Raw genomic sequence first — 15,588 nt, 5'->3', positions numbered from 1 at the left:
ATAGAGGAATACCTGAATGAAAGAGAGTGATCGATTGAGAGTGTTGCGTCAGAGAGAGAGTTCGATTCAAAGATATTGGCCGAGAATGAGAAAGATGAGAGAGCCTTGCCCCTTTACTTTTCCGGTCGACTAGAGAGAGAGAGAGAGAGTAAACTCTGATTTTTACAAAGATGAGAGATTGCCCGAGAATGAGAAAGATGAGAGAGAGAGAGAGAGTGATCGATTGAGAGAAAAAGATGAGAGATTGCCCGAGAATAATCGAACCAGAAGGAGAAAGATGATAGAGCCTTATCCCTTCACTTTTCCGTCGACTAGAGAGAGAGAGAGAGTAAACTCTGATTTTGGGGGAAATTAGATAGTCTAGATTATCTAGACAATCTTTTATATTGAGGGGCAAATACGGAAGAAACAGGCTAAAATAAGGTCATTTGACCAATACTTCAAAATGAGGGTCATTTTAACAAATTTGACCCAGTCAAAGGTCATTTGACCTAATTTCCCTTTCTCTTTGTTGGGTTAATTTAATTTGAACCTCAACTCGTGACCAACTAGATAATTTGGCCCTTATATTTTCCACCTTCTAATTTGATCACACTGTCAAGATTTCGTTAGGCAGAAAAATCTATTTCCATTTTACCCATTATTTCAAAATGTTTCCTCCTCCGTCCTTTCTCTTTATTATTAATGGAAGGCATCGTCGGCTATGGTCGGTTACCATTGTCGATGATTATTCTTTCAGTCTTTCTTCTTCTTCAAAGTATTCTGCACTCATTTTTATATTTACTAACTACCGTCATTCTGTTGAGTATTGCCTTCCTAGGGAGTCAGTGGCTCTTTCTTCGGCTCGTCATGGTTGACATGTTTCTCGTCAACAACCATCTTCTTGCAGTTAGTCCCAGCGCATTTCTCTATACGATTTGGAAGAAATCATTGACGACAACTAAAACGTCTTAGGCATCCTATTTGTTATTGTCCCAAATGTTCTCGCCTTATCTTCAAGACGATCTTGTTGCTAGAGTCCTGTCACTCGTCGCATCTTAATCGACATATTCAATCATGCTTCCTTCATCCGAATCTCCATCATCTGTTGAGCTTTCATTTTCTAGTGATTTTCACCAGACATCTTTACTAGGGGTGTACTCGAGTCGAGCCGAACCGAGTAGTAAGATGTTCAAGCTCGGTTCGTGTATTTGACTGTCGAGTTCGAGCTCGAGTTCATTCGAGTAATTGTTCACTTGCTCAAGCTCGGCTCGTATAAGTATGAAAGAGCTCGAGCTCGCATCGTTTTAAGCTTGTTTATCAAATAGTTCAAATTAAAACTTCATAAATTACCAAAATACTTCAATGATCATTTGTCACATACAATAATAATGATTAATGATTCGTATTCCAATAATCTTTTAATAATGATTAATGATTCGTATTTCATGTACAAGTTTCAATACTAATACGTAATTATGTACTACACTATTATAAGAGTATGTTAAACGAGTAGCTCGGGATACACTAAATAATGTTCAAGCTCGGCTCGTTTACATAAACGATCATGATTTTGGGCTCGTGCTAAGCTCGTGTTCGTTAATCTTTGAGTCGAGCACGAGCAATAGTCGAGCCGAGCTCGAGCAGCTTGTTAAAAGCTCGGCTCTTGTACACCCCTAATCTTTACCTATACATAATTTAGAAGACATTCTTTATCTAAGATATCTCCAAGTTTACTTTAAAACTATTGAGATGTCTTCATATGTTCATTTTTCTAAAATGACTCTAGTTCTCGGTGATCATGCGTCCAAAACCATTACCTGGGACATTGGAGGATATCTCAAATTTCCCATACCAATACTTCAGACATTGGTGGAGTCCAAAAATAACGCCCCAAACATTGATGGACATTTGAAATATCCTAGCACTAATGACTTAAACATTACTGCATTTTTAAATTGTCTTCGACTTATTCTTGAAACATTTTTTGGGATATTTCAAATGTCTTCAACTAATGCTCCTGATGTCTCTATCCACTATCCCCCACTTAGTTTGTAGATAAACATATCACACCATAGCCACTACTCAAAGTTGCACACTCAATTTGACGAGGTTTTTTTCCATCAAAAATTTATTTCTAGAAAGTCAATATTTAATATTTAATTAGTTGGGTGTTTTGAGGAAACAAAACTGGATGGAAAAATCTTGTTTGCCAAAAAAAAAAAGTCCCCCTAAATTTCTTCATCCTCTTCTCACTACCGCTGCCCAGAAACCGGTAGTGGTCAGTCACCACTTTTCGTATTTTCCCTCTTTCTCTCCCAACCTCTCTCTCAACCATTAATGACATCTCTCTCTAATTTCCCTTCGCAACCAAAATTCGCCCGAAAGGAAACCGTCAACTGGGCGAAAGGGTTTCCTGATCGAAAACCCTTTAGGAAGATAAAGAGTTTCCATATCAGAACTCTCTGCGAAGACGAAGGTTCCCTTCGTTGTTTGAAACCCCGAGGAAAGGGAACCTTCGTCTTCGCGGAGAGCTTCGATATACAGAAACAAATAGAGGGAAAAGAGAGGATAACAGAGAATCTGAGGTGGTGGTTACAGGCAATGGTGGTGATGTCGACCCGTGGTGGTGGTGGAAGGAGGCGACAAAGAAGAAACTTTTTTTAAGGTCGCCAACAACTTTATTGGAGTTTTGAGAAGAAGATGCGGTGAAGTTTGTGGGAGACAAAACAGAAACAAATACATTTTCTACCTCACAACTTTTTATGCTTCCCCAAAGCAGCGACCTTCAGTTATTCTCCCAAAATATTAATAAACATGAACTTGTACAAGTGACATTGAACTGGCGAAGCATCCGTTTCTCTAAATTTGTTACGTTTTTTTTGGAAATGGACTACTTCATGAATAGAATAGGCCTGAAACTACATCATTTGAGCCCTAAAAGTCATATACATCTGCCCTCAAAGGCTAACCTAACGAGTCTAAAGCCCAACTAATTTACTTATACTTTATTTATATCAAAATTCAATAAATTTTGAATTTACATTTTTATGGGATCGAACCTTAGACCTATGTGTTGCAGAATGAGTGCCCAATCACTACACCAAGAAGTGGCAGACATTTCTCATGACTTATTTACCTTTTGCTAAGGCCGCTGATTTGGGGGAATAAGAATATTATTCCGGATAATTTTTTTATTTCCCTCAACTGGTAACCTAACCGGCCTAAAGGCCAACTAATCTACCTATACTTTTTTATACCAAAATTCAATAAATCTTGAATTTGCACTTCTATTAGATCGAACCTTAGACCTCTGTGAATCCGATTAGTATTTTCTTTTAAACTTCTAATCTGTTTTTTGTGTTAGACATTGTTGCCAAGTAGATAATGGGGGTTAGAGGCGTTGGGCCATTAGCCTCAGTGAACTTCCCCCGAACCAGGAACCGGCCACCCGAATGAAATGAAAAGTGAAAAGCAAAAAAAGAAAAAAGAAGTCGCCACACCCGGTGGGACTCGAACCCACAATCGCCTGATTAGAAGTCAGACGCCTTATCCATTAGGCCACGGGTGCTCTTGTTGGAAGTTCTTTAACGACTAGTATTATATACTATAGAAGCATCTGGGTCCTCGTATTTATAGATCTCAAAGAGTTACTATGATCAATCTAAGGATTAAAAAGTAGATGGATAGAGAATAAATAGCAATCAAAGGATCTATATTCGAGGTTGTGTGGCACAAAAGTTGGAGAATGTTGCTTAAAGCTCAGGAGTTCGACGAGAGAAACATTATGATATGTAATATTAATTAGGTTAGTGGAGTTCGGTCAAAACTTCAAAAAACATTACAGCTAATAGGGAGACGGACCTGGGTAGTGCGGCGCGGTACGAGCAGGCGACTCACACCCTCCACCACACGCTCACAGGCAGGGGGGGGGGGGGGGGGCAAACTACCACAGGTTTACACATGATTATATTCAAATCTTCGAATCAAATTAGGAAGAATATGGCTCAACGGAGCGTGGAATCTTTATTCTTCAGCCGTCTTTACTGAACACAAGTACACTTAATTATTACTATAGATATATACTTCTCGATCCCAAATTGTTCTTTGCATATGAGAGTATAGATCCCATACAACTTTCTCAATATATAGTACTTCCTTCAAATGAAATAATAGTTTGGTCTTTTTATATCACAGAGGAGGGAAAATATGCATAGTTACAACTCAAAATACATTTCTACGTGGAACTCTATGTTTGTCTTTTGGAACTGAATTGGCCAGCTGGAGCAGGATTGCAAATTGACAGCACAAAAATCACCTACAAACCTGTAAATGAAAAGTAACATCTGTAAGTTTACGGCTGAAAGTTACTGAAAGTTCAGCAGCTGAGGCGAATCACCCGCCCGTTCACCTAATTTTAAGAATAAATTCTCCATGAACTTCATGATGTATCCCAAGTTCTTGACCTACCGTATTTCAGTATTGGAACTGGGTACTTTTATAGCATATTACCCTGAACCAAACTGACATAACTTGCTTAGACTGACTAATAAGGGTCTGAATTGGATGATTTCGACTTGATAAATGTAGATCTTCATATCTAAAACATTGACACGAGGAATCTCACAACAATTTATGAGGTGCATAGATGTACTTAAAAGAGAACGAGAGAATTTGAGAGAAAAAGACATGCTTACATGAGGTCATCCTAGGTACCGAAGCAAAACACCATCATTTCCTAGCACAAATCCCTTGTTATCATTGATAAACCTGCATGAGACAGAAAGAAATATATCTTCTGAATTTTTCAATTTCAAATGTTTTGTTATCCGCAACACTGAGCTCTCAGGTAAGGAAACTAATTGTTTCACTCGTAGACGCAAGCGCGGTTGAGTGACATAAATATATGCATGTTCAACTGAGTTTTCCAACACCCATTGCCTATTATCCGTTTTATATTTCATGAAATGAACCCAAGCGCTAAATTTGCCGCCAAAAACATCGCAAGAGGAACAGTCTTCGAAAAGCTCATGCAGGCACAACTGGTCTATACTTGGAGAACTCAGAGTTATAAAAGATCATAGTATTCTTTTTATCTTTTATTTCCCTATACCTCAAAGTACCTTTTTCTCAAGCTATACTAAATTATTTGATGTTTTCTAAAACATTATATATCTGATCGAAAAGACCAACTGACAAGGTAGTATAAAGCGGAGGAGTAAACTCACTTTACAGAATAGAGATTTGCTGCAATATTATCTGCTGCCTTGTCTCGGATCCACGTCCTGCCACCATTGTTGGTTCTCAACAGCACCCCACTGCCTCCCGCTGCCCAAGCTTCATCCTGACACCATTAAGTATTTATATCATTAAAGGAGCCGAGGAGGCAGAAAAATGCACACTTCTCTTTTCTCGAGGCTACAGATTGTAATTCAAACCAGGAGGACCTCAGGTACCACATTGACTCCAGTAATTATAGCAAAAGATGGGTTAAAAGAGAGAGGCCAAGAAAGACACGTAGAATATTTTTTTTTTGTGGAATGTTGATGAAGCAAGAGAAGCTTGATTGAGACGGTTTGGTTTATATGCAGCTAAGATCAAGGAGGAGGAGCAAAAGGATGCTGAAGTAGCTATTAGGAGTGGTTTGAAGACGCGTGAACCAGAGTTGCTGGAGATATAGATAACTTTGACGAGCATGAATTCTTGAAAATTTCCAAAACAGAACTTCAATAATAGGAAAAGGTAACTACTTCAACTAGCTTTCGAAGTATGTCTAAAACAGTGTTCTAAGTACGGCATTTCCAAAGGTAACAGGCTCGGTTCGATCTGTTTTATGCTACACATCCGTCATAACATCTATTGTTAGTGTTTTATTTTATAAGAAAACTAATAACAATATCACTGGACAGTAAACACTGTTTCTGTTACTTTAGTCATTGCATCTTAATGTTTTTCACTTGAGGACAGCCAACTAATACCGTTAAAATGACATTTTAAAGCATCGGGTTTAAATTGATTGAAGTTGAGATTTAGCCTCATACAAACATGTCGTTGAGACTTGAGATGTTGTTACCTTTGAGCGAAACCCAACATCCAGAATACCAAAACCACGACTTTGTACTGGAACTTCTACAAATTCCTCTGTTATCTGCAAAAATTGAAGAGCCACTGCTGTAATGAAAAAAAAAGCACGAGGGAGAAATATCCTCTATGTAAATTATCAGTAATAGTGAAGACTTCATCCATTCAGAACTAACGAATTTCCAGAAGAGTATACTAGTTTCTAACTCATGTAGGCAAACAAGACCTAACAAGAATTAGATCTGCTGTGCTCTCTGAATAATTATTAGCAAAATCCTCCATAGCTAAACAAGAAACCGATAGTCCATTGTTGGTTCTCAACACTGATAAAAATCACCATATGGAGGAGAATTCAAATTCAAATTTGAACTCTTTCCTAAATTTTCTCTTCGACCATATCTAATATATATTACCAAGTGTAAATAGTATTTCCCTGTTGTATAGATTCGTTGTCTTTATGTTTACGATACAATTGTATCTTTCAATTATAAAAGTGAGCTGCCTCCTCAACGAAGGCAAGGAAAAACAAGTTTCTTTCAAGATGAACCGTTTCCAGCTAGAGAAATGCTCATCTACACAGCAAGCAGTACCACATTCCCAGTTTACGGTTATGTAGTTTAATGGTAAAAGAATGAATGAGCTATGGCCATGCAGGGTTAGCTATTTGCCTACCCTTTAACTTTTACTTCAACAAGACCAACTTCTTCGTGGATATGGAAACGACCATTGACCAATAGATGATGACATAGATAATAAGACGAAGTAATACCCCTGTCCCTTTGCTGAGATAAAGTCCACCACCACGTGCAAGAAGCCAAAGACCACCATCAGCTCTCCATCCCATGTTCTGAATCCTCCTTGCGACTGACCTATTATGTGGCTGCCAGTATGGCTGCAAAACATGAACAAACATAAGAATTTTTTGTTCGACATGGTTTCACAGACCTCCCCAAAAGAGGCAACTTAGATAGGCCATAGGTCCATTCTAAGCTCTGTAGAAATTCTTCTTATTGTAAAAACATTAGAAAATATTAACAAGTGATTTGGCAGATTGAGATGCCAGGATACATCACAAATACTTCAAATTTTTATGTTCTGTTTAGGCGGAAAAAAGTAGTATTAAACATACAGAAACTGACCTGCCCAGGCTCCCAAGTCAAGAAGAAGTTACCACGGCTTGAGACAGCAACATAGCTTCCATCAGGAGAGCGGTTTACTGTATTAAAGGTTCCTGTATAATAACTTGCACCACTAATCCCACTAGAAACTGTTCTGTAAAGGCAACAAAAGCAGTTCATTTTTCAGATGTTCAAATTTCAAAAGCAAGACGTTTACAAAAGTTACACTTAAGAAAAGGAAACACGAACCAATACATTACAGTGGATCTACTATGCACAGGATACACATACCGGCGAGCTAGCTTCTGAGCAATACCAAAACTATTACATTGTAATAATGATATTATTCGCATAGCTGGACGCCTGGACCGGACAGTGACATTCATATCGGTATCCTAGTTTCATGGAACAAGTAGTGGTACTCCATTCTGTTTAGAACTACTTGATAGTGAAGGTCAAATAATTGGAATGAAGTAAACAGTACATATAAAGGCATAAGGGCCTGTAGGCGAATAAGCACTCAGGAGCTTTCTGTTACCATAGTCGACATAAAAAATCTGACACGTTGGTCGAAGAGGGCAAGTCCACGTTTGTTTAGCTTAAAGCTTTTCTAGTAAATTTATTGGGATCTTATTAAGAATTATTGTGCACCATTTTATTTGTTTCGTGCAGCTAGTAAAGATGTGCTCTCACTCCTTGAAAACAACCAGTTTCATGTTTGGTAAATTTTGTTTCCTCACAGAGCACTACGAAACAAAAGTTAGTATTTTCGCTGAAGTCTTCTCTTCTTTCATTAAAATTAGCATTTCAACAATGATCTTCTTAATCTCAATTTTTCTTCATATGCAAGTTTAGATTTCTGCATCTGTTGTCTGCTTAAAGTGACTCCATTCATTACTAAAAATGTCTTTCCTTAGTCCAGGTGCTTCACTAATATTAAAAATAAAGTAAAAACAGTAGATAGATTCAAAGATGCTATTTGTACTTAAGAAATGCTTAGTTTACCAAGGGTAAAATCAGTAAGATCCGGTATGAAATAAGTGGTTAACAAAGGAAGCTACATCAATAAAGCCAAAATCTAAATAAGTTTTTCTTAGTAAAATAACATCTCCCAAAACTCTTTGCACAGATGGTTTTTGCTGGTGTCAGATATGGCACTTGAATTTTCAAGTATCTGGAATCCCATGAGATTGGAGATGAAACTATTTGACATTGCCAATCCTCAAATATAAAATCGAATCTCATGCGCAAAATATGAGCTCCAAAGCAAAACTCTAATGGAGCGAATAGAGAATGGGATATGTGGGGAACATTATTGTAATTAGATCAAGATAGTTTTATTAAATATGGAGGACATACTTGTCACATACAACATAAGAAATTGATTTAGAAAGCAAGCAAAAGCGGCTCGATCGTGTTACAAAATCTGGGCCTAAATGGTGTCAGGTTTTCCGTTTTGTTCTTTTCCCAAATATTAGTTATCACCCTATAAGCTAGCAATTCTTAACTTTCCTCGAACAAAAGCCAGAGTACAACTTCCGTTTTCCAGCAGTGCGTAATGCACTTTACTCTAGTCTTGTTTCAAAGAATGATTATGTGAAGTATAACTATTCCAGTAAAACCTTACCTATTAAGAGTAGCTGAAACAGTCTCTTGGACAGCAGCCTTCCAGTTGTACCCTTTGTTTGATGTAACATATATAGCACCTTCATCAGTGACCATCTCCGCGCTTTCATCACCGGTGGCTTTTATGTAAACCTACATATTCATTGAAATATAAGGGTGGCTTCTAAAAAAAATTATTATCACGGAGAACCTCACCACTCGCAAAGAAACAAAACTATGAACTGTAGACAAATGATATTAATAAAAAAAATCTTATTCACATGTTGATAGCTGAATTTACGAAAATCCTCCTGCAGCATATTTTAGTTCAAAAGCAATCTAGGAGAGGGACTTGTTCCCAAATGGGTGACACCAAATTCAATGCTTATTTGAATTCTACAGATCGTTTCCACTTCAAGTCCAACAGTACTAAGCAAGTTCATAATCTAATAAACAGAGGTGGCACTTCAGAAATTCAAGCTCTATGAAATATTAACATAGTATATGGAATATGCTGCTTAACCATCATAAAGTTTAGTTTTCTTCAGAAAATTAAGAGCTGATTTGGTTCTTGATCCGAAACTTATTTTGCGAAAATAAATACAAGAAGAAATACATCTTCCATGCACATGTTTAAGTGGTATCTCTTCGTATATTTGTAGGGATAATCCAGGAAAACAACTCAAGTTCTGGGAGAAGAGAGCGGCTTTTATATTTTCACATGATATCATGTACAATTGTATAGTAAAGTTACAAAGGATGAGACAAACTGTAGATTAGTTTAGTTGTAAATTAGCTTCTCGAAACAAACAATGTTTTTGGATTACGAACCAAATGAGCAAAAGACACGAAACATTTCGAATAAGTTGTCGTGTATTATGCTACAATATCCAACCATAACTTGCAGTAGATACACCGTGTTCCGGCTCTCGTACAAAAATGTTAAGCTTCTTGTGACAATATTGTGATGTTTGTTACATTCTTGATTGGAGAATGATGAAATGATAACTACCTCAAAAAGAAATGAAACGAATGAAGTTGGGATTAGCTCAACAATGATATCGTAAACACATGGATTCTCAAATGCATCGAACCCACACAATTAATCAAGAAAAAGCTCCATTACCATATCTCCAGGGAGTTGAGCACTTAACGGTATCCGCTTCCAATTTTCTCCAGCATCCGAAGTGTACAACAAAATTGCAGGTTTTCCAACAATCCAACCTTCTTTACCTCTGAAACTAATGGCATTGAATCTGTAGTTGAAATCTTCATCTTCAGCTGAAGCTATCGAACGTGGAGCCCAAGTGTTCCCACCATCTTTAGTCTCTAAAAGAGTTTGCCTAGTCCCCAAGAGGAAACCTAATTCACAAAAAAAATGAAGCAAAAGTTTAAGAACATAGTAGAACCGACGAAAAACAACTCAAACGAGCCCCAAAATACTACATGCTATAAGAGTTAGAGCTAGGCAGCACGACGCACCAAATAGCTATACAAGGTCATGCGAGGTTAGACCAAAGAACTAAATTTCGAAACATTTCGGCCGAAATGACTGAAACATTCCCATTTTTATGTGTACCGAAATTTCCATCAAAACCGAAATTTAACTAAGTTTCTCTTAACAATGCCTCGTCAAGGAAATAAATTTCGAAATATTTCGGTCGAAATGACCGAAATATTTCCATCTCTATGTCTACCGAAATTTCCATGGAAACGAAATATCATTCCTTGGGTTAGACCACCCATTTATTGAACACACTGCCTTGGTTGTAAATCTCAAATTCTTAGAGATAGAGGCACCAAACTACAGTCACATAATTAGCCAAATCTAATTATGTGGACTACATTAACATAAAACTCCAATTTCAACCCTAGTGGGTTCTAGATACCACTCCACACTTCATAAACACTCTAAATTTATGTGCCCAAACAGTTCAAAACAAGTGACTTGTCTAAATCTCTGGCTCAAATAGAGTTCAATTTACTTGTTGTTCTAAAAGAATGAATTGTTAGATAGTAAAATGCGGTTCAGAAAAAGAAACTTGCAAATTTTGAAACAAGAAAAGAAATAGTAGATCTAAAAAGGAAAGTGGTACCGTGATTCAAATCATCAGGTACAAAAGCGATATCAAGAAGAACAACACCAGGATCAATAGGAAGAAAAACTCTTTCCCATTCAGAAAGAGGAGTTTCTTCTGATTTAGCTGGTTCTTGAAATCCGATGAAAGGAGATAAAGCAATTGAAACTGCAGCTGTTTCAGCAATGAATTGTCTTCGATTCAAAGGAGAACTAGAAGAAGAAGAAGAAGAAGCTTTAGGAACAAAACGGACTTGAGAAGAAGTTTGGTAATGACGACGAAGACTATTGCTACTAGTACTGTGAGTGTTGAAGAGAGTAGAACTGTTGTTGTTATTCCAAGAAGGTTTGAGTAGTAAAATTATTGGATTTGAATCGGATAGTTGAAGAGTCGCCATTGTTGTTGTCTGATTCTCTCTTTCTCTCACTAACTTCTCTCTCTCTCTCTCTCTCTCTCTTATCCGAACAAGCTAGTGAGAGAGTTTTTTTTTCTTGTTGGGCTTCGCGGGTGATTTGAAGCTTCTCAAATTCTGAGTGGATAACTAGACCTTTCTTTCACTAGACCTGATTTTTAGGGTTTTGTACGACTCAGTAACATAGTAGGGGATGTAGCTCAGATGGTAGAGCGCTCGCTTAGCATGCGAGAGGTACGGGGATCGATACCCCGCATCTCCAATTTTAGAGGAAATTTTTCCGTTTTGTCATATTTGATTCTTATGATTTTGCCCTCCTGTCCTTTTTTTTTTTAATTGGAGTAAGCAGTATAACAGCCTATTTGTACCCCATACACCCACAATTATTCTTTTTTTTTTTTGTTGAACCACAATTATTCATACTCACTACTTATACTCATTTTTACATTAACACATTCACTTGTCATATACAACTTACATTTTGGTCTAGTGTCTTGAATAGTTTCCATCGGTAAGATGAAACCAATTACATACTTAAACTATCGGAAAGATGAAATCGATGGCAGAGAGGAACATTTGAAGAGAATTTTGACAAATTCCATCCATAAGATGAAACCGTTATTATACTCAAATTGTCCGAAAAATAAAACCGATGTGTAACATAAGGCATACAGTCCTACACAGTAAGTATCATAGAACAACATTTGAAGATAATTATGATAAATTTTTCACCGGTAAGATAGAACCGGTATGTTCCATTACACATTAGTAGCTTCGTGTCGATCTATAATGCTATTTGTCCGACTGGTACTTCCGATAGGTTGCCTTTATGAAGTTTTTCGCTTTTGAAGCATAATAACAGTTTCATTGAAAGAAGAACTTAAAATGAAGATCCATAGGATATATCTATACATTTTTGATGGGTGATTCTTCCATATTTATAGTTTTATTTGGATCAAAATACGGATGTGGAGGTTGTTTCACTTTCCATGATTTTCTCCATTGAAACACCAATAAAAAAAAATTCAAACTACAAAACTACAATACTACAAACTACAAAAAATGTCTAAGAAAGGAAACACTTTGGATCTGAGCAGGATCACTTTGGATGACGGCAGGGGTAGGGTGAGATTAAGGAAATTTTGGAATTGATTGTAGAGGGCTGATTCATTGAGCTCGAGCTCATACCGAGTGGTGTGAGCTCGAGCTCATACCGAGTGGTGTGAGCTCGAGCTCCTGACCCTAGATCTTTCCAGATCACGTGAAATCTCACTGTGCCTGCAAATTAGAGAATGTGACCATTAAAAGCAATACAAATGAGCCATTAAATCCTTCTAATTTACAACATTGCCATGACTTTAGTTGTCTTCTGTCTGAACGTAGAACTCAACCCCATGGAAATGAGCCTAATTCCTTTAATTTACAAAACTCCCATGGACATCAACGACTGATTTCAATATCCTGCACATTCTCCAATTGTGAAATTAAAACAAGGTAACCCATCCGATAAATAAGACCAAAGTTAGGCTGATTTTATTATAATTGCGAGATGGAAATAGTTTTGAGTCAAATATTTGTTTATTTTTTTTGTTCTCCGCAACTTCGCTGCTATTTTTTATCCACTCCGACAATTGTCACTGGCAAACGATTACCGCCAACCTTTAATATTTTTTAAAATCTTTCTTTTCCGCCTTCTACCACTATCAATGTCATTGCTTTGCTTTCTTCGTTCCTCTTCTTTTATCTCTTTCTCTCTGTTCCTATCTGTACTCTAGCGGTGTTTTTTAATCGGAAATGATACTGGTTTGGGAAAATCCCAAATCAGTTAGTGGTTGGGGATTCCCCAAACTAGTATGAACTAGTTTGAGAATTTTTCCCACACTAGATCGGTTTTCCAGCGAAGAGGATCGTTCTCTTCGAGTAATTAAATAAAGAGATGATGGAAGAGAGAGAGAAGATTAAAGAGAGAGAAGATTGAAGAGAGAGAAGAAGTATAAATGAAGGTGAAGATGGAAAGAGAGAAGAAGAAAAAAAATGGGGAAATGGTGGTGGAAGGATTCCCTAAACTAGTTTGATACGAAGTATACTTCCATGGCTTTAATTCCTAAAGAATCCATTTCCACGAGATAATCCACCTTTAATTACTTTCTCCCCTACGTATTAGCTTTATGTGGAAAGTCAAAAATTAAAATAAAAATAGTTTAATATATTTAGATACTTCAAAAATTTGTTTCATTTCATATATTTTCAAAATGACATTTTTACCCAGAGAAACTGTCAGAAGTTTATATATCTTCTCTCCATTAGCCAGGCCAATTCAATGACAAAGTAGTGAGCATGAAATTGGTATGTGGTAATTTTGTAAATCATTTAATTTCAAAGGGTGAGTTTTAATTTCATAATTGGAGAACGTGCATGAGATGGAAATCAACAATTAAAGTTAGTGGTAGTTTTGGTAAACCAGAAGAATTGAATGACTCAATCCCATGGTTTAATTTCGAAGTTCCCACATTGTGGACGCAAGTCATGGCAATTGTGTAAATTAGAGGGATTTAATGGCTCATTTGTATTGCTTTAATGGTCACATTCTTCAATTTGCCGGCACCGTGAGATTTGACCTAATCTTGAACGATCTAGGGTCTGGAGTTCGAGCTCACACCACAAGGTATGAGCTCGAGCTCATTAAATCAGCGCCCTTGATTGTATAGTCTTGTTTTCTGTTTCCTTGTTTCTTTTTGGTTCTTTGTTTGCTTTTTTGCTTGTTTCCTTGTTTCTTTTTGGTTCTTTGTTTGCTTTTTTGCTTGTTTCCTTGTTTGGGTCTGGGCCCTTTAATCCCTGCTCATCAATGCAAAATAAAAGGAAACATAATTGACGACTCAAAATTTAGATTTTATCACGTAAACAAATGTAATAACTAATGCAAGTTACATAATTCGTTTTCCTGGGAATTCTAAGTATTACCACGACATTTGCAGAAGTTCATGTCCTTTGCCCTCAAAACAATATTAAAGTGAGTATGTTATTGCGAAGATGATAGTGAAATAGCACAGAATTCTACTATTTGCCTCTACATTTCCAGCATTTCATCTACCAGAAGCTTCGCCATTGCTCACCACAAGAACCATGATTCCATCATTGCCATAACCTGCAAATAGTAAGATATTCACAAATTCATATATTGCACCCATTCCGTGAAACTAGAAAAGTATTTAGGACTACACATAGGGGTGGGAATCGGCGGGTTCGATCGGGCTCTTACTTTCGCGGGTATGGGCGGATCAGGTTCGAGAGTATAATGTCCGATCGGGCTATCGGGCAAATCGGGCCGGACAAATCTGGGTATCTTTGTGCCCCCGACCTAGTTTTGCCCAAGAGCCCGATCGGGTTCTAACAGGCTCAGACGGATGAGTCACCGGGCTATTTGAATAAAAAAATAAAAAATAAAAAATAAAAACTTAATATATACTATTAACATCATCATCTTGATATAACTCCCTCATTATAACATCTTCTTACACTTTAATCTCCATTAACATCTTTCCAAAAGAAAAAAATAGATCCATGACACAAATAATATCACATTAACGTCTTACCCTGATTTAAAAAATATATCCATTAACATCTTCTTACCCTGATTTAAACAGATCCATTAATTTCACAAAATAGATCCATTAAAATCTTCTTACCTTGATTTAAACAGATCCATTAACACAAAAAATAGATCCATTAACTTCTTACCCTGATTTAAATCAAGAAGATCCATAACACAAATAATATCACATTAATTTCAGAGATCTACATGAATCAATTAACATAACAAAAAAAATGAAAAACAAATGAACCATTCTTTGATTTATTTTACATCATTTAACATAAAAAAACAATTCTATTCTTCACTCAGACGATAAAGTAGGGGGCGATAAGGTACGCCCAAGTAACTATTCAGATTTCTATTTATGTACTCAGAATGCCTTTCTGCTTGATTGCCCATATACAGGCTATTGCTATACTTGGACGAACTCTCAAGCGGGTGCTCGCAATATTCTCTCAAAATTGGATAGATGTCTTATGAACATCAGTGTGCTTGATCTTTTTCCGGGTATTAAGGCCGAGTTTTTACCTCCGGGCTGGTCTGATCATTCACCAATGGTGGTTAACCTTAAAGAGACAAAACAGATTGGTCGACGCCCATTTAAGTTCTACAATTGTTGGTTGGATGACCCAGGTTTCATAGATACGGTTGTGACAGCGTGGTCGATAAGAGCGGTTGGCAGTCCAATGCATCGATTGGTGACCAAACTTAAGGCTGTTAAAA

General features: G+C 37.0%; 1 protein-coding gene and 2 non-coding genes across 4 annotated transcripts; 1 reads left to right on the top strand and 2 right to left on the bottom strand.

Moving 5' to 3' along the window:
- Positions 1-3,477: 3,477 nt before the first annotated feature.
- Positions 3,478-3,550, bottom strand: TRNAR-UCU (transfer RNA arginine (anticodon UCU)). Its single transcript has one exon. It is a non-coding gene; the product is annotated as a tRNA-Arg (tRNA).
- A 488-nt stretch (positions 3,551-4,038) lies between these two features.
- Positions 4,039-11,325, bottom strand: HCF136 (photosystem II stability/assembly factor, chloroplast (HCF136)). 2 transcript variants are annotated; one of them, XM_086671709.1, is made up of 10 exons: positions 10,880-11,325; positions 9,910-10,145; positions 8,806-8,936; positions 7,200-7,332; positions 6,830-6,952; positions 6,053-6,127; positions 5,208-5,323; positions 4,677-4,749; positions 4,450-4,492; positions 4,219-4,305 (listed from the first exon to the last, which is right to left on the bottom strand). In XM_086671709.1, the coding sequence occupies exons 1-8, from the start codon at positions 11,256-11,258 to the stop codon at positions 4,683-4,685; spliced, it is 1,260 nt and encodes a 419-aa protein (XP_086527835.1). In that variant the 5' UTR covers positions 11,259-11,325; the 3' UTR covers positions 4,219-4,305; positions 4,450-4,492; positions 4,677-4,682. The 2 variants fall into 2 exon arrangements, with proteins under 2 accessions (XP_086527834.1, XP_086527835.1); XM_086671708.1 differs by lacking the exon at positions 4,450-4,492 and having other exon boundaries at positions 4,039-4,305.
- Positions 11,326-11,462: 137 nt separating this feature from the next.
- TRNAA-AGC (transfer RNA alanine (anticodon AGC)) lies at positions 11,463-11,535 on the top strand. The gene has a single exon. It is a non-coding gene; the product is annotated as a tRNA-Ala (tRNA).
- Positions 11,536-15,588: the final 4,053 nt, after the last annotated feature.

Source organism: Eschscholzia californica, unplaced genomic scaffold (genome assembly GCF_041429995.1).
Source record: "Eschscholzia californica isolate CP2 unplaced genomic scaffold, dmEscCali1.0.p SCAF_3, whole genome shotgun sequence".
Classification (NCBI taxonomy): Eukaryota; Viridiplantae; Streptophyta; class Magnoliopsida; order Ranunculales; family Papaveraceae; genus Eschscholzia; species Eschscholzia californica.
Note: the sequence above shows the minus strand (reverse complement) of the source record. Positions and strands in the feature narration are given on the sequence as shown.

Bases quoted from the DNA above. Each gene is read 5' to 3' on its own strand.
- HCF136 (XM_086671708.1), bottom strand. From the start codon at position 11,258: ATGGCGACTCTTCAACTATCCGATTCAAATCCAATAATTTTACTACTC. The intron at 6,128-6,829 runs GTATTACTTCGT...CAATTTTTGCAG, and splicing joins ATCTCAGCAAAGGGACAGGG to ATAACAGAGGAATTTGTAGA. The intron at 5,324-6,052 runs GTAACAACATCT...TAATGGTGTCAG, and splicing joins ATGTTGGGTTTCGCTCAAAG to GATGAAGCTTGGGCAGCGGG.